Below are 19,549 nucleotides of genomic sequence, written 5' to 3' on the forward strand. Positions count from 1 at the left end.
GCCTCTATCCTCGCCTCTATCCTCGCCTCTATCCTCGCCTCTATCCTCGCCTCTATCCTCGCCTCTATCCTCGCCTCTATCCTCGCCTCTATCCTCGCCTCTATCCTCGCCTCGTTAAGCATATGTTCTTCGGAAGTCCTGTTCCGCCAAGCTGGCTCATCTCCTCTCCCCAAAGCGTCTGAAGAAAGACACAATCCCAGAGCTACTGTTCTGCCTCTCCAAGGGTTGCTGAGCCTCTGTAGCAAACCCCGTCTCTGCCCCAGCTGGGGCCCACAGCGCACTGCGTCTCTGGAACAGGTCCCCGAGGCGGAATCTGAATCCTGGAGCCTGGCTCCCTCCAGTCTCATCCAGGGAGAGAGAGCGAAGCAGGTGGCCCTGAGACAGAGCTCTCTGACTGGGGCAGTCAGGCAGGGACAAGGCCCCCCTCCCTGCCTCTCCATGGAGGTCTGAGGGTCCAGGGTGTCCCTCCATAGCCCTCATCCTCCCCAGCAGCACCAGAGGGGGGCAGGTGGCAGTGGAATGGTGGGTGGCGGTGGAATGGTGGGTGGCGGTGGAAGGGCGGTTGGGGGTGGGGGGCAATGACCAGACACCATCGTCAAGGCCATCGTCGGCGCTGGGTGCGAAGAAGGAGTTTCGTCGGTGGGGGGTGTGGTTTTGGGGTGAGATGTGGGGGCTGAGGATGGTCCAGGGAGAGCCCAGGTTCCCCATGCTGTTACAGAGAGCCAGGTCTACCTCTCTCATCTCCCTGGGGCAAGGGGTGGAGGGCTGGGGGGTAGAGTGGGTGCGATGACCTGGGGTGGAGGGTTGAGAGATAGGGTGGGGGTGGAGAGGGTGAGGTGTGGAGCGTTGGGGGGTGTGGTTTTGGGGGACGAGGCTCGCTTTGTCGCCCAACTCTGGCAGTTTAGGATGTTCTAGGTCACCAGATAGCATGCCTCGGTCAGTCTGGTAGCGAAGCATCTTCCTGGACACGACACGCATCCTCTGCACCTCCTTCTCCTCCTCCTTGCCCGCTCTCTTCTCCTCCTTCTGGGTGGGGGGTGTGTGTTGGCGAGGGGACAGGCTGCGGCGGCCAGAGCTCTTAGTGGTCCGTTTCTGGTCGATGGACGACAGGCTGCGGCGGCCACAGCTCTTAGGGGTCCGTTTCTGGTTGATGGAAGAGGCTCTATTTGACCCAAAACATCTCCACTGGTCCTCTGGGGTCGCTGTCTCCCCCTCGTTTTTCTTCTCCTCTTTCTGCTCTGAAGGGGGGTCCAGATAGGAGTCGTCGTCCTCCACCCCCCCATCCAACCTCTCCACCACCGCATCAGGGCTACCCAGCTCCCTGGGCCAGCCCTCCCCTCTCTTCTCCTCCCTCTGCCCCCGGTCCTCCTGGTCTTTCCGGGGTGTCAACACACCTGCCCTCCCACCCAGGGTGCTCCCTCCTGGTCTGGTGAACCGGCTAGGCCCTGGATCAGCTCTAGTCTCTGGCTCATCGGCCAGGGGGTTGTACTTGGGGCAGGGCTCGATGGGCGAGCCCCCGATGGGGGACAACATCACAGGCGGGAGGTGGTGTCTGCGCCTTGCCAGACCCCTGGGGCCCCTGGGTTGTATGGTGTTCAGGAAGCTGTGGAGGATAGACTCCATGGCAGAGCTCGGCCCGGCGGGCTCCAGGTCAGAGCAGGTGGCAGTGGAGCGACGCTTGGCCACATTACAGAACCTCTCCCTCTGCCTGCGTCTCAGCTCGGCTGCCTCACGCTCACGGTTCTCCTGATTGAGAGGAGAGACACAGTGATGGGGGTCAGAGAGAGGAGCGAGAGAGAGAAGATGGAAGTGTGCGATGCGTGAAATGGCTAAAACAGAGTTGGGGGGGGGGGGGGGGGGGGGGGGTTGTGTTTGAGTGACCTAATATTCAACTACATGTGGACAGATGGACAGTGAGCATTGCCTGTCACTGTGAAGAACACTGTATTCTTTAGGAAATTCAGACTGTCCCAGATTCTTCTTCATCATGTGTTAACACGTCACGTAGGGTAGCAACATTAAGTTTTATTGTCACATCTACAGTGAAATTCCTTTCTTGCTCTTTCCCAACACTAATCGATATCAGTAGAACTATCAAAACAAATAAATACAAAAGCCAAGTTAACGTTCCCCACTTTCCCAGAAATCCTGGTTGGAAGACTCCTGGATTTACAAAGGAATAAGCAGGAATCCTCCAACCAGGAGGTCTAGGGGAGGGGGGAGAGAAAATAGCATTGTGGGAAAGGTTAAGAGGGATTTTTCAAACCTATTGTGTTCCGTCCAGTCTCACCTGAACAGCCCTGTTGAAGCGCTCACAGAACGAGTGGAATATGGAGCAGCAAACCTCCAGTTGAAACGTGGCCGGATCTTCACAGAAATACTCTGCTACAGCTTGGCTCAGGGAGTTGAGGTCCAACAGACAGGCACGGAGGTCAGCCAGCCTGGCCTCCGCCCTCTGACGAGACACAGAGTTCTACAGTCAGATCACTAGCTTAGCGAGAGAGTAAATATATACAGGGAAACTACTGGGGTTGAATACCGCATTAGAACAGTGTTTGAGATGAGTAACAGGAGAGTGGGAGAGAGACGACACAACAGGTACAACTCAGTTGCATGTGTTCGTTTTATGGTTAAAAATCTAAGTTCATTGCAACAAAATGTCCAGAAGACCAGTAATTATGTGAGATAGACTATTTGTGGCAGAAAAGTGCCTTCTCATTGATCCAGTGCTTTAACACTCAAGCAATATATTTATTTATTTAGGCAAGTCAGTTAAGAACAAATTCTTATTTACAATGACGGCCTACCGGGGAACAGTGGGTTAACTGCTTTGTTCAGGGGCAGAACGACAGATTTCTTACCTTGTCAGCTCTGAGATTCCATCCAGTAACCTTTAGGCTACCTGCCGCCCCTCTAACCACTAGGCTACCTGCCGCCCCTCTAACCACTAGGCTACCTGCCGCCCCTCTAACCACTAGGCTACCTGCCGCCCCTCTAACCACTAGGCTACCTGCCGCCCCTCTAACCACTAGGCTACCTGCCGCCCCATATTATAAAATATAAAACGAACAAATGGTCACCAATAACGTTTCAAAATGTCCAGGATATTGACAGTGAGACTCACTGTAACACACTATACATCAGGGATGGACTTCTAAAGTAAACAGGTGTGTGTGTGTGTTGGTCATCTCTCACCATGAGGAAGGTCTCCATCTGTAACAGTAGCTCAGGCTGTGTGCTGGCGTCCATCTTGGCTACCTTCACCTTCGCTGCCTCCCTCTGAAAGTCTAACTCCACCTCCTGCTTCTGCACCCTGTGAAGACATTTACAGTAAATACGTTGTGTCCCATTTCATCAACATTACTACAGTAAATACATGTACAGTTGAAGTCAGAAGTTTACATACACTTTGGCTAATTACATTTAAACTCAGTTGGACAATTCCTGACATTTAATCCTAGTAAAAATACCCTGTCTTAGGTCAGATAGGATCACCACTTTATTTTAAGAATGAGAAATGTCTTTCATCACATTCCCAGTGGGTCAGAAGTTTACATACACTCAATTAGTATTTGGTAGCATTGCCTTTAAATTGTTTAACTTAGGTCAAACGTTTCAGGTAGCCTTCCACAAGCTTCCCACAATAAGTTGGGTGAATTTTGGCCCATTCCTCCTGACAGAGCTGGTGTAACTGAGTCAGGTTTGTAGGCCTCCTTGCTCGCACATGCTTTTTCAGTTCTGCTCACAAATATTCTATAGGATTGAGGTCAGGGCTTTGTGATGGCCACTCCAATACCTTGACTTTGTTGTCCTTAAGCCATTTTGTCACAGCTTTGGAAGTATGCTTGGGGTCATTGTCCATTTGGAAGACACATTTGCGACCAAGCTTCAACTTAACGACTGATCGTCTTGAGATGTTGCTTCAATATATACACATTTCCCTTCCTCATGATGCCATCTATTTTGTGAAGTGTGCAAGTCCCTCCTGCAGCAAAGTACCCCCACAACATGATGCTGCCACCCCCACAACATGATGCTGCCACCCCCACAACATGATGCTGCCACCCCCACAACATGATGCTGCCACCCCCACAACATGATGCTGCCACCCCCACAACATGATGCTGCCACCCCCGTGCTTCACAGTTGGGTTGGTGTTCTTCGGCTTGCAAGACTCTCCCTTTTTCCTCCAAACATAACGATGGTCTTTATGGCCAAACAGTTCTATTTCTATTTCATCAGACCAGAGGACATTTCTCCAAAAAGTACGATCTTTGTCCCCTTGTGCAGTTGCAAACCGCAGTCTGGCTTTTTTAATGGCGGTTTTGGAGCAGTGGCTTCTTCCTTGCTGAGCGGCCTTTCAGTTTATGTCGGTAAAGGATTAGTTTTAATGTGGATATAGATACTTTTGTACCGGTTTCCTCCAGCATCTTCACAAGATCCTTTGCTGTTGTTTATGGGATTGATTTTAACTTTTCGCACCAAAGTACGTTCATCTCTAGGAGACAGAACACGTCTCCTTCCTGAGTGGTATGACAGCTGTGTGGTCCGATGGTGTTTATACTTGCGTATTATTGGTTGTACAGATGAATGTGGTACCTTCAGGCATTTGGGAATTCCTCCCAAGGATGAACCAGACTTGTGGAGGTCTACAATTTTTTTTTCTGAGATCTTGGCTGATTTCTATTGATTTTCCCATGATGTCAAGCAAAGAGGCACTGAGTTTGAAGGTAGGCCTTGAAATACATTCACAGGTACGCCTCCAATTGACTCAAATGATGTCAATTAGCCTATCAGAAGCTTCTAAAGCCATGACATCATTTTCGGGAATTTTTCAAGCTGTTTAAAGGCACAGTCAACTTAGTGTATGTAAACTTCTGACCCACTGGAATTGTGATACAGTGAATTATAAGTGAAATAATCTGTCTATAAACAATTGTTGGAAAAATTGTGCCATGCACAAAGTAGATGTCCTAACCGACTTGCCAAACTATAGTTTGTTAACAAGAAATGTGTGTAGTGGTTGAAAAACTAGTTTTAATGACTCCAACCTAAGTGTATGTAAACTTCCAACAGAGAACAGATGTTATAAAGAATCCCAAAAACTAAATCAATAAGAAAACATTTCAAGACAATAATAATAAATAATCAAACATTTCATTTGTAGAGCACTTTTCATTTCCAGACAGAAATCGTGAAGCTCTTTACACATTGTGAGCAACCGTTGACAAACAACAATAAGCACATGAGTGAGTAATAGACAGAAGGAGGTAACGGGTCATAATGATGGTCTACCTTGCAGCCATCCCAATGTGTTGAAGCTGCTCGGGGAAGTTCAACAGGGCAACGTCTATCTCCTGTGCTTGCTGTGGGTGGGGACAGAGAAAGGAGGACAAGTTAGTTGCTGTAGAATGTTTTAAATGTTTTATCCTCGGAGCCTGGATGTGTACGTTCACATTGTCTTCATTTATATTTTCATATTAATCCCTTTCATCCCGTTCTCAACCTCATCTCTCTCTGCCCTGCCAGCTTCCCCTGTCCTGCCAGCGCCCTCTCCAGCTCTCTCTCCCTCCCTCGCCTGCCAGCTCTCCCTCGCCTGCCAGCTCTCCCTCGCCTGCCAGCTCTCCCTCGCCTGCCAGCTCTCCCTCGCCTGCCAGCTCTCCCTCCGTCCCATCCATGTCTCTCTCCCTGCCAACTCTCTCTCCCTCCCTCCCCTCCCCAGCTCTCCCTCCCTCCCTCCCCGGCCCAGCTCTCTCTCCCTCCCTCCCTCCCTCCCCTCCCCAGCTCTCCCTCCCTCCCCTCCCCGGCCCAGCTCTCCCTCCCCGGCCCAGCTCTCCCTCCCTAGCTCTCCCTCCCTCCCCGGCCCAGCTCTCCCTCGCCACATCTCTTCCTGCCATCCATGTCTCCCTGCCCTGCCACCTCCCTCTCCAGCTCTCCCTCCCTCTCCAGCTCTCCCTCCCTCCCTCTCCAGCTCTCCCATCCATGCCTCCCCTGCCAGCTCTCCCATCCATGCCTCCCCTGCCAGCTCTCCCATCCATGCCTCCCCTGCCAGCTCTCCCATCCATGTCTCCCCTGCCAGCTCTCCCATCCATGTCTCCCCTGCCAGCTCTCCCATCCATGTCTCCCCTGCCAGCTCTCCCATCCATGTCTCCCCTGCCAGCTCTCCCATCCATGTCTCCCCTGCCAGCTCTCCCATCCATGTCTCCCCTGCCAGCTCTCCCATCCATGTCTCCCCTGCCAGCTCTCCCATCCATGTCTCCCCTGCCAGCTCTCCCATCCATGTCTCCCCTGCCAGCTCTCCCATCCATGTCTCCCCTGCCAGCTCTCCCATCCATGTCTCCCCTGCCAGCTCTCCCATCCATGTCTCCCCTGCCAGCTCTCCCATCCATGTCTCCCCTGCCAGCTCTCCCATCCATGTCTCCCCTGCCAGCTCTCCCATCCATGTCTCCCCTGCCAGCTCTCCCATCCATGTCTCCCCTGCCAGCTCTCCCATCCATGTCTCCCCTGCCAGCTCTCCCATCCATGTCTCCCCTGCCAGCTCTCCCATCCATGTCTCCCCTGCCAGCTCTCCCATCCATGTCTCCCCTGCCAGCTCTCCCATCCATGTCTCCCCTGCCAGCTCTCCCATCCATGTCTCCCCTGCCAGCTCTCCCATCCATGTCTCCCCTGCCAGCTCTCCCATCCATGTCTCCCCTGCCAGCTCTCCCAATCTCCCATCCATGTCTTCCCTTCCCAGCTCTCCCCCTCACCATGGTGACGTAGTGCAAGAGGTTCATGCCAGGTTTGTTGGCCTTGGTGTCCGCCAGCTTTAGTAGAGATGCCATCCTGAAACCGATGGCACTGCCAGCGTACCCACCCTAAAACAACAGTTTACTTTCACTGCCTACGTACATACAGACTAAAAACAACCACACAATAACATATTCACTTTAGTCATTAAGCAGTCAGACACTAACGAATAGATGGCACATTAAAACCAGTTTGAAAACAAGGCCCACGTACAGGTACTATATGATAGTCGAGAATACACATGTATTGTAAGTCCTTGATAGTAGAGAAAACACATGTATTGTAAGTCTTTGATAGTATATAAATTGTGTTACGTACAGCATTCATGTAGTTCCCAGCCTTCAACACCAGGCGGATGATTGAGTGGAGGTCGTCACAGACCAACAGCTCTGAGGGACAGAGAGAGAGCGAGCAACAGATATTTATTATTCACTTGTTTTGGCAATGTATATATATGTTTCCCCTGCCAATAAAGCCCTTTGAATTGAAAGACAGAGAGAGACAGAGAGAAAAGAGACAGAGAGAAAAGAGAAAAGAGACAGAGACAGAGACAGAGACAGAGACAGAGACAGAGACAGAGAGAAAAGAGACAGAGACAGAGAGAAAAGAGAAAAGAGACAGAGACAGAGGAGACAGAGAGAAAAGAGAAAAGAGACAGAGACAGAGAGAAAAGAGACAGAGACAGAGACAGAGAGAAAAGAGACAGAGACAGAGAGAAAAGAGACAGAGACAGAGAGAAAAGAGACAGAGACAGAGAGAAAAGAGACAGAGACAGAGAGAAAAGAGACAGAGAGAAAAGAGACAGAGACAGAGACAGAGACAGAGACAGAGACAGAGACAGAGACAGAGACAGAGACAGAGACAGAGACAAAAGAGAAAAGAGAAAAGAGACAGAGACAGAGACAGAGACAGAGAGAAAAGAGACAGAGACAGAGACAGAGACAGAGACAGAGAGAAAAGAGAAAAGAGACAGAGAGAGAGAAAAGAGACAGAGACAGAGAGAAAAGAGACAGAGACAGAGACAGAGACAGAGAGAAAAGAGACAGAGACAGAGAGAAAAGAGAAAAGAGACAGAGACAGAGAGAAAAGAGAAAAGAGACAGAGACAGAGAGAAAAGAGAAAAGAGACAGAGACAGAGAGAAAAGAGACAGAGACAGAGAGAAAAGAGACAGAGACAGAGACAGAGAGAAAAGAGACAGAGACAGAGACAGAGAGAAAAGAGACAGAGACAGAGAGACAGAAGAGACAGAGAGACAGAAGAGACAGAAGAGACAGAAGAGACAGAAGAGACAGAAGAGACAGAAGAGACAGAAGAGACAGAAGAGACAGAAGAGACAGAAGAGACAGAGAGACAGAAGAGACAGAGAGACGAGAGACAGAGAGACAGAGAGACGAGAGACAGAGAGACGAGAGACAGAAGAGACGAGACAGAAGAGACGAGAGACAGAAGAGACGAGAGACAGAAGAGACGAGAGACAGAAGAGACGAGAGACAGAAGAGACGAGAGACAGAAGAGACGAGAGACAGAAGAGACGAGAGACAGAAGAGACGAGAGACAGAAGAGACGAGAGACAGAAGAGACGAGAGACAGAAGAGACGAGAGACAGAAGAGACGAGAGACAGAAGAGACGAGAGACAGAAGAGACGAGAGACAGAAAAGAGACAGAAAAGAGGCAGAGAAAAGAGGCAGAGAAAAGAGGCAGAGAAGAGAGACAGAGACAGAGACAGAGACAGAGACAGAGACAGAGACAGAGAGAATTAACTAGTGGGACAGGAGGAGCAGTGTGTCACCATTTGCTGCTTTAGTCATGACAGCGATGGAGTGTTTCATCTCATCCATCAGAGGGAAGAATTCTTCTCTCAGCATCAGAGTCCTCAGACGCTCCTCATAGCTAGAGATAGACAACACCATCATCACAATGAACCCATTCTCACCCAGGTACTAACCTAGTAGCATCACAATGAACCCATTCTCACCCAGGTACTAAACTAGTACCCTCACAATGAACCCATTCTCACCCAGGTACTAACCAGCCCAAACTAGTACCCTCACAATGAACCCCTTCTCACCCAGGTACTAACCTAGTACCCTCACAATGAACCCATTCTCACCCAGGTACTAACCAGCCCAAACTAGTGCCCTCACAATGAACCCATTCTCACCCAGGTACTAACCTAGTACCCTCACAATGAACCCATTCTCACCCAGGTACTAACCTAGTACCCTCACAATGAACCCATTCTCACCCAGGTACTAACCTAGTACCCTCACAACAAACCCCTTCTCACCCAGGTACTAACCAGCCCAAACTAGTACCATCACAACAAACCCATTCTCACCCAGGTACTTTAACTAGCAGCACCATGAAGAGATCGGGCTCACACAGCTGGGTCAGGTCTCCACTGAAGGACCACAGCTTCTTCACCTGGTGGGAGGACAACACATCAGTCCCATCAGACAGACAGCACAAAGGAACACAAAGAAACACATGTAACGACAGTTCGCTGGTAATGTGATGGTTCAGCCCTGGGCTGGAGCTAAACGACAGTTCACTGGTAATGTGATGGTTCAGCCCTGGTCTGGAGCTAACGACAGTTCACTGGTAATGTGATGGTTCAGCCCTGGGCTGGAGCTAAACGACAGTTCACTGGTAATGTGATGGTTGAGCCCTGGGCTGGAGCTAACGACAGTTCACTGGTAATGTGATGGTTGAGCCCTGGGCTGGAGCTAAACGACAGTTCACTGGTAATGTGATGGTTGAGCCCTGGGCTGGAGCTAAACGACAGTTCACTGGTAATGTGATGGTTGAGCCCTGGGCTGGAGCTAAACGACAGTTCACTGGTAATGTGATGGTTGAGCCCTGGGCTGGAGCATGTGATGAAGTGAGAAAAGAGGGTGGTTAGGCTGCGTTTACACAGGCAGCACAATTGTGATCTTTTTACACTAATTTGTATTTTGACCAATCAGATCAGCTCTGAAAATGATCAGATGTGAAAAGATCTCATGTGGTTGGTCAAAAGACCAAGTAGTGGGGGGGGGGGGGGGGGGGGGATATCAGAATTGTTTAAATGCAGCCCTTGTTACCTCTCCCTCCTCTGGTAGTAGTTTACAGTGTGATGGAGTGAGCATAAGAAAAGAGTTGTGGTTATCTAGTTACTTACCTCTCCCTCGTCTGGCAGTAGTTTACAGAGCTCCTTGAGTTTTCCTGCTCCAAACCTCAGCCAGTTGCCCCTTCTGACGTCATCCACCATGTCCCTCGCCGGCCTACAGCGGGAGAGAAAGAACAGCCCCGGTGCACAGGTCACCCTAATCTCACTGCTCCATGGAAAAGTAGTCAGGTCGAAATACAGCGACTGCTTCAGTTATGTACATAAGGAAATATCCAAGCTCTCACACAAATAAAACAAGGATGCGTTGTCACGCCAACGTCGTCAACCATTCTTGTCTAAACACAAATCTATATAGCATCGATTCCAATAGATTCCATTCGAGGGCAAGATGTCATTGAGAAACACAGAACCACAGTGACGTCTACAGTAGGTACATTTGTTAGTCAAAGTTCGGGCTGGCTGGACATTGAGTTAATGTTATGCATGTGGCAGAAATATAACGTTAAGAGCACAAGATACACTCCTATAGCCAGGTAACTAGGTGATAGACTGGATCAACTATAGCCAGGTAACTAGGTGATAGACTGGATCAACTATAGCCAGGTAACTAGGTGATAGACTGGATCAACTATAGCCAGGTAACTAGGTGATAGACTGGATCAACTATAGCCAGGTAACTAGGTGATAGACTGGATCAACTATAGCCAGGTAACTAGGTGATAGACTGGATCAACTATAGCCAGGTAACTAGGTGATAGACTGGATCAACTATAGCCAGGTAACTAGGTGATAGACTGGATCAACTATAGCCAGGTAACTAGGTGATAGACTGGATCAACTATAGCCAGGTAACTAGGTGATAGACTGGATCAACTATAGCCAGGTAACTAGGTGATAGACTGGATCAACTATAGCCAGGTAACTAGGTGATAGACTGGATCAACTATAGCCAGGTAACTAGGTGATAGACTGGATCAACTATAGCCAGGTAACTAGGTGATAGACTGGATCAACTATAGCCAGGTAACTAGGTGATAGACTGGATCAACTATAGCCAGGTAACTAGGTGATAGACTGGATCAACTATAGCCAGGTAACTAGGTGATAGACTGGATCAACTATAGCCAGGTAACTAGGTGATAGACTGGATCAACTATAGCCAGGTAACTAGGTGATAGACTGGATCAACTATAGCCAGGTAACTAGGTGATAGACTGGATCAAGTAAAGAGAAAACACCTCTGAAGAGTGAATTAGTTCCATTGTCCAAGTATGAAGTTTAGTAACAAAGGCATCGTTTCTCCTTTGTAACTAACAACGTGTCACATTAGCGATACAGTTGAATGCGTTTGAATATGCCCTAATAAGGTCAGTTGAGAAGTTGATGAACTGTGTGTTGGTTTAGTGGCGAGTCTGGAAGTAGACGAGGCCCGTTACGTCATGATGAGTGACTGATTCACTCACGGCTGATAATCTACAGTCGTGGCCAAAAGTTTTGAATGACAAATATTACATTTCCACAAAGTTTGCTGCTTCAGTGTCTTTAGATATTTGTCAGATGTTACTAGGGAATACTGAAGTATAATTACAAGCATTTCATAAGTGTCAAAGGCTTTTGACAATTACATGAAGTTGATGCAAAGAGTCAATATTTGCAGTGTTGGACCTTCTTTTTCCAGACCTCTGCAATCCGCCCTGGCATGCTGTCAATTAACTTCTGGGCCACATCCTGACTGATGGCAGCCCATTCTTGCATAATCAATGGGTTTTTGTTTGTCCACCTTGAGGATTGACCACAAATTCTCAATGGGATTAAGGTCTGGGGAGTTTCCTGGCCATGGACCCAAAATATCAATGTTTTGTTCCCCGAGCCACTTAGTTATCACTTTTGCCTTATGGCAAGGTTCTCCATCATGCTGGAAAAGGCATTGTTCGTCTCCAAACTGTTCCTGGATGGTTTGGAGAAGTTGCTCTCGGAGGATGTGTTGGTACCATTATTTATTCATGGCTGTGTTCTTAGGCAAAATTGTGAGTGAGCCCACTCCCTTGGCTGAGAAGCAACCCCACACAGTCTCAGGATGCTTTACTGTTGGCATGACACAGGACTGATGGTAGCGCTCACATTGTCTTCTCTGGACAAGCTTTTTTCCGGATACCCCAAACAATCGGAAAGGGGATTCAGGGAAAATGACTTTACCCCAGTCCTCAGCAGTCCAATCCCTGTACCCTTTGCAGAATATCAGTCTGTCCCTGATGTTTATCCTGGAGAGAAGTGGCTTCTTTGCTGCCCTTCTTGACACCAGGCCATTCTCCAAAAGTCTTCACCTCACTTCGCGTGCAGATGCACTCACACCTGCCTGCTGCCATTCCTGAGAAAGCTCTGTACTGGTGGTGCCCCAATCCCGCAGCTGAATCAACTTTAGGAGACGGTCCTGGCGCTTGCTGGACTTTCTTGGGCGCCCTGAAGCCTTCTTCACAACAATTGAACCGCTCTCCTTGAAGTTCTCGATGAGCCGATAAATGTTTATTTAGGTGCAATCTTACTGGCAGCAATATCCTTGCCTGTGAAGCCCTTTTTGTGCAAAGCAATGATGACGGCTCATGTTTCCTTCCAGGTAACCATGGTAGACAGAGGAAGAACAATGATTCCAAGCACCACCCTCCTTTTGAAGCTTCCAGTCTGTAATTCGAACTCAATCAGCATGACAGAGATCTCCAGCCTTGTCCTCGTCAACACTCACACCTGTGTTAACGAGAGAATCACTGACATGATGCCAGCTGGTCCTTTTATGCCAGGGCTGAAATGCAGTGGAAATGTTTTTTGGGGATTCAGTTCATTTGCATGGCAAAGAGAGACTTTTCATCTGATCACTCTTCATAACATTCTGGAGTATATGCAAATTGCCATCATACAAACTGAGGTAGCAGACTGAAAATTAAAATTTGTGTCATTCTCAAAACTTTTGTCCACGACTGTACACTGAACAAAAATATTTAAAGAAATTCAACAAAATCAGTCAAATTAAATAAATTAGGCCCTAATCTATGGAGTTCACATTACTGGGAATACAGATATACATCGGTTAGTCACAGACACCTTAATTTAAAAAAAATATATATTAAGTTAGGTACATGGATCAGAAAACCAGTAAGTATCTGGTGTGACCACCATTTGCCTCATGCACCATTTGCGACATCTCCTTCCCATCGAGTTGATCAGGCTGTTGATTGTGGCCTGTTGTCCCACTCATCTGCAATGGCTGTGTGAAGATGCTGGATATTGGCAGGAACTGGAACATGCTGTCGTACACGTCGATCCAGAGCATCCCAAACATGCTCAATGGGTGACATGTCTGGGGCATTTTCAGCTTCCAGGAATTGTGTACAGATCCTTGCGACATGGGGCTGTGCATTATCATGCTGAAACATGAGGTGATGGCAGCGAATGAATGGAATGACAATGGGCCTCAGGATCTCGTCACGGTATCTCTGACAGTTTGTGCAGACATTCTTTGGTTGTGCAAACCTACAGTTTCATCAGCTGTCATGGTGGCTGGCTGGTCTCAGACGACCTCGCAGGTGAAGAAAATGGAAATGGAGGTCCTGGGCTGGCATGGTTACACATGGTCTGTGGTCGTAAGGCCAGTTGGACGTACTGCCAAGTTCTATAAAATGACGCTGGAGGTGGCTTACGGTAAAGAAATTAAATTAACATTCCATTCTCTGGCAACAGTTCTGTTGAACATTCCTGCAGTCAGCATGCCAATTGCCTACTCCCTAAACTTGAGACATCTGTGGCATTGTGTTGTGTGACAAAACTGCACATGTTAGAGTGGCCTTTTATTGTCCCCAGCACAAGGTACACCTGTGTAATGATCATGCTGTTTGATTAGCTTCTTGATATGCCACACCTGTCAGGTGTGACCTTGTTGCCCCGGGTCCATATCCTCCCACCCCTGGCCCTTGTTGGCCCGGGTCCATACCCTCCCACCCTTGGCCCTTGTTCCCCGGGTCCATACCCTCCCACCCCTTGCCCTTGTTCCCCCGGGTCCATACCCTCCCACCCCTTGCCCTTGTTCCCCCGGGTCCATACCCTCCCACCCCTTGCCCTTGTTCCCCCGGGTCCATACCCTCCCACCCCTTGCACTTGTTCCCCCGGGTCCATACCCTCCCACCCTTGGCCCTTGTTCCCATACCCTCCCACCCCTGGCCCTTGTTCCCCCGGGTCCATACCCTCCCACCCCTGGCCCTTTTTCCCCCGGGTCCATACCCTCCCACCCCTGGCCCTTGTTCCCCCGGGTCCATACCATCCAACCCCTGGCCCTTGTTCCCCCGGGTCCATACCCTCCCACCCTTGGCCCTTGTTCCCCCGGGTCCATACCCTCCCACCCTTGGCCCCACTTTACCTCTTGAACTGCTTCAGGAAGATCCCAACATTCATACTCTTCTTAGAGTTGAGGATTAAGACCTACAGAGAGAAGATGAAACACAACCTAGTCAGACATAGAAACAACGGCACTACTAAAATCACGCTACTAAAATGAACCGGGGATCCAATTACCTGTTGACTCTTGGTGGTTCCCAAGGTAGAAATCTTAAGACTTTTAGGGGGAGGGGGGGTTCACATTGGTATTAGTGACACAGATTTCTAACACCAGTTAGCAATATGAGTTTGCAAATCAACAAATGGGATGAATTCTTAAGAAACCTTCCTACATAACCTTATAATCAAAGTAAGTTTAATAAGGACGCGCCATCAACACGCACACAGCACTGGGTATGAGTAACAGGGTTTGTAGAGAGAGGCAAGTCAAATTCAAGGACTTAAGTACTTTCAGCACTAATATTTATTTTCAGGGACCATCAATTTGTAATAGTTCCTATTATGCAATTGTTTCTAGTCGACACCAGATGGCAGTATATCGCCACAAACTAAAAAAAACTAACTTAGTATTCATCACTACCTCACAATTTCTACTCAATAATATGTTTCACTACTTAATTACTACATACAGTAAAATTGTTGCATTTATATTTTTGTTCAGTGTATATAATATGATAACAAAATTGTCTTTATATTTCAAAGTTTTGATCCCACAGGCTGTCCCAACACACAATGACATGAAAGTGAATTCTGACAGTGTAAAAGGGACTTAGTTTGACTCTAAAATGTTGTTCTCTGTAACCATTTCAAGAGAAACAAGTTATTTACGTGTTTGATAAGATTAAAAGACTCTTAGAGGACTCAATTAAAATTTTAACGGACCCCAAGTTTGAGAACCAATGTACTACTAACCTCTCCCTGCTTGCTTCAATACTTCCTCTCGCTCTCTGCATCTCCTTCATTGCAGCCTGACTCACCACTGTCTCTCACTACTCTCTATAAAGAAAAGGTATTTTGTAATGAGAACTTAAGAGTAGCCCATCTTTTGAATATAACTAGCTTAGTTATAACTAGCTACCTGGCTAACAGCCAGAGGTAGTTCATTTCACCGGTCCGTTGGACAGAGTGGTGAGTGAATGCCCTGCTAACAAGGAAAATCCGTGGGAGCAAGCGAACATATCGAGCATACATGAATCAATCATGATTCCACTTGTTCTGTGGTAGGCGTGCTTAGAACTCAGATAATTATCTAAAAAAAAAAAAAAAAAGAGTCAATACCATTTCACAAATAAAATGTTGCGTAAAGCAGTGGCAATGTAAATAGTCCGGGTGACCATTTGATTAGTTGTTCAGCAGTCTTATGGCTTGGGGGCTGTTAAGGGGACTTTTGGAGCTAGACGTGGCGCTCTGGTACCACTTGCGGTAGTAGAGATTACTGTCCGACTTGGGCGACTGGAGTTTTACAATTCTTTGGGCCTTCCTCTGACACCGCCTGGTATATAGGTAATGGATGGCAGGAAGCTTGTCCCCAGTGGTGTACTGGGTTGATTCTTTGGGCCTTCCTCTGACACCGCCTGGTATATAGGTAATGGATGGCAGGAAGCTTGTCCCCAGTGGTGTACTGGGTTGATTCTTTGGGCCTTCCTCTGACACCGCCTGGTATATAGGTAAATGGATGGCAGGAAGCTTGTCCCCAGTGGTGTACTGGGTTGATTCTTTGGGCCTTCCTCTGACACCGCCTGGTATATAGGTAATGGATGGCAGGAAGCTTGTCCCCAGTGGTGTACTGGGTTGATTCTTTGGGCCTTCCTCTGACACCGCCTGGTATATAGGTAAATGGATGGCAGGAAGCTTGTCCCCAGTGGTGTACTGGGTTGATTCTTTGGGCCTTCCTCTGACACCGCCTGGTATATAGGTAAATGGATGGCAGGAAGCTTGTCCCCAGTGGTGTACTGGGTTGATTCTTTGGGCCTTCCTCTGACACCGCCTGGTATATAGGTAAATGGATGGCAGGAAGCTTGTCCCCAGTGGTGTACTGGGTTGTACGCACTACCCTCTGTCATCAAGGCAAATATATTTGGATTTGTTTTAACTTTTTTTGGTTACTACCCTGGAATGAGTAGGCGTATCCAAACTTTTGACTGGTACTGTAATGATTGTGTCATCGCAAAACAACTACATTTTCCTTTAAAAAAAACTTCAACCAGTAAAATGCCTCTTTGGCTAACTTTTGCTACAGCCTGTCAATGAGCGTTAGCATTCTAGCTGACAACTGCTGCATCCAATAAAGTTATTTTGTAAGATCACAAACAAATATAATCTTAGCAACTGTTCAAGCAAGAATCAAAACAGAGGGAAGCTGTATGAGAACCCCAAAACATTATTTTGTTTAGAAGTAATGAAAATGTTAATGGGTGCAGATGGCAATTGGCTTTCTTACTGCAGCCAAGAGTCACACGCATCTGTGTGTGTCGTGTGCTGAAAAAAATGTCTATTGAATGCAAGGGAAGCCAGCGAGCATTTGGCCTCCCTTGATAATAAAAAAATAAAAATAGCCAATCAGCATTGACCTAAACTGAGTGAGCTCAAATGTGAATGGTCCTGACGCACCAAACATAAAATAGTGTCAAGGGAAGCCAGCTTGGATTTGGCGTCACTCCTATCAAATCACATTGAGAGCATAGGTCATTGAGAAACAACTTGAATTATTGCATATCGTTGTGTTGTTGTCCTCCGGTGGCTGGCAAGCTAGCTAAAATTGGCCCTTTTCTAAATTAGCCATGGATGGAGATCGAGATTTGGACTTGCGGTTTTACTTAATTCTCTGTACTGGCAAATGATTATAAAAACAGCAATTTTGATCCAACCATTAATTCATACATTGTTGTGCCCCTGGATTGAGAGGATGGAAGTTCAATATGTAGCTAGAAGGCTAACGTTAACTAGCTAACGTTTCCCATGAATGGAAGTTAGGCTAGCGAGCAAACATATTAGCCAGGTAGCCAGGGACAACAAATAAAAGCCTGTACTGTATGACAGAGTGATAGACCGAGTCAACATGGTTTTCTTGTCACACACACACCTCAAGTGGGACTACGTTGTTTTGGGTATATTTTAGTTGTCACTGTATTAGACTAAGCAGAGGTGATTTGATCATGTTCAAATGGTGCTGGAATAGTGGAGGCAGCTCCTGTTTCCTTTGCGACTTGAAGTAACTCTCTGTGGTTCTAAATCAAATAGTTGTTTAGTGGTCTGAAAATGTCTGAAACACTAACTTGCTTGACCGTGCTGTCGGTCATGTAATGGTTTGTTACATGCAATATGTTTTGTGGACTTCACCGGACAGATGTTTCTCGCCCGGATTTGTGATAAAAACAAAAAAAAGGTGTGGTTGAATTTATTCTGCCACTGTCTTCTTATTGTCTCGGCCTTTAGGACTATATATCACGGTCTCAAGGCATGTGAACTAACAGGTTATATAGCAAACAAAGCTATTATAATATGGCTTCCCCCCCCCCCCTTGCTTCGCCAGTGATTTAACCCACGCACCGCTACTGGTGTAAACAGCGTTTCCATGAGTTCACCCTCCACTACATCCCTGGTTGGGTCTGGAAAAACCCATTCATAAAAACAACAATATCCTGCCAAGATGAATCTACATTTGCCCGGCATTTTAGCTATCGATGTGACGTTTGGTGGCGCCTAATCAGTCTGTTCTGTACCTGCCTGGCCAGGTGGTCGTGTGGGTGGTATGAGCGAGCTCGCCTGACAACCACAGTGTGGGTGGTATGAGCGAGCTCGCCTGACAACCACAGTGTGAAACACGTGAGGAAATAAAACTCGGCAGTCTGCCTGGAAATTAATTCGGGAAGAGCAAATATATTTTTCATATTTGATCATTTTCTGTTCTCTCATTTTAATTCAAATAATTTTCAAGTACCAACTTGAGGAAATGTCTAATTTTCAAGTTATTCAAGTACTTTAAGCGTCTTGTGCGAACCCTGGAGTAAGAGATCTTTAATTCTGTCCTTATCACATAGCCTGTGGATCATGGCAAGGTGTCACCTCACCTTTCATGGATATTAAGTAGAGTTTACACCATCTACGATCTAGTAGCCACACAGACTGTGGATCATTCTTCATTAGTTCAATCAGTCTTCATTGGCAGAGAGGGGAAGTGAGACAGAATGAGGGGAAGTGAGACAGAATGAGGGGAAGTGAGACAGAATGGGAAGAGCAGAGAGGGGAAGTGAGAGAATGGGAAGAGCAGAGAGGGGAAGTGATACAGAATGGGTGTTGTGTTGGTTTGGTAACTTAGTCCCAGGGGTGTTCAGACCTCTCCTCTATGACCCCCAGCTGTTCCATGTATTTGACCTATTCTAGCCCTAGCACACACTCAACCCCCCCCCCCCACTTTCCCCTCGCTACACACACCCTCCCTGTACTCACCCTCTTTAGGCCCTGTGTGGATAGGGACAGGCCCCTGACTGTCTTCTTGACAGATCCAGTCTTTCGTAGAGGCAGTTGAGTGTCAGACCGGCTAAACATCTCCTCCATCCTCTGGGTATCCAGCTCAAAATCCACCATGGGCCTCTGGGACGTCCACACGTTCTTCTTCCCAAGGACTGACTGACGGGGGATGGCATCCCAGTTAAAGTTCCTCATCTTGGAACGACGATGTACGCTACGGGAGAAGGCATCGCAGCCTCCTCTTGGGGAGGCGGGGGGAGGTGGGGGTGGGGGAGGTGGGGGCGGAGGTTCAGGGGTGGGATGGAGAGATGACCCCTGTGCGTTTGGAGGTGTGTGAGGGAGTTGAGAGGGGCCAGGGGGATGAGGGGGATGAGTTGCTATGACTACAGCTTCTTCCATCAGTGTCTTGAGGACAGATATCTGTTGTCAATCCAGAGGGGGGGGGGGGGGGGGGGGGGGGGGTTAAAAGTTATATAGGCCAAGAAGAAGAGCACAGATCACTGACGAGAGATGGGACAGAGGGACCTGTGAGAGAGAGAGAGAGGAGAGAGGCTTCTGATGAATTTACATATTTATTGCCCAAGCCTACACGGCACAGTGACTCTACTTCTCTCCATGTCAATGCTAGTCCTGTGCCAAAATGTGACCGCAGTATCTGATGGAACTTTAACTATTTGAATATTCAGGGCTGTAATAAAATGTTCTACTAACCATAGAACACGTCGCTCTAGGGAGGACAATGATGACAGTTCACACAAAGCATCCAATAGACAATTGACACATTTAAATTAGTATT

General features: G+C 47.8%; 1 protein-coding gene across 1 annotated transcript; it reads right to left on the reverse strand.

The window, feature by feature from the left end:
* Positions 1 to 156: 156 nt before the first annotated feature.
* On the reverse strand, positions 157 to 19,152 carry fhdc3 (FH2 domain containing 3). The gene is made up of 11 exons (XM_038964799.1): positions 18,733 to 19,152; positions 14,306 to 14,367; positions 9,952 to 10,054; positions 9,130 to 9,215; positions 8,581 to 8,681; positions 7,108 to 7,178; positions 6,750 to 6,857; positions 5,296 to 5,366; positions 3,196 to 3,313; positions 2,291 to 2,455; positions 157 to 1,746 (listed from the first exon to the last, which is right to left on the reverse strand). Exons 1-11 carry the CDS (start codon positions 19,150 to 19,152, stop codon positions 157 to 159), a joined length of 2,895 nt encoding a protein of 964 aa, XP_038820727.1.
* Positions 19,153 to 19,549: the final 397 nt, after the last annotated feature.

This window comes from Salvelinus namaycush, chromosome 26 (genome assembly GCF_016432855.1).
Source record: "Salvelinus namaycush isolate Seneca chromosome 26, SaNama_1.0, whole genome shotgun sequence".
Classification (NCBI taxonomy): Eukaryota; Metazoa; Chordata; class Actinopteri; order Salmoniformes; family Salmonidae; genus Salvelinus; species Salvelinus namaycush.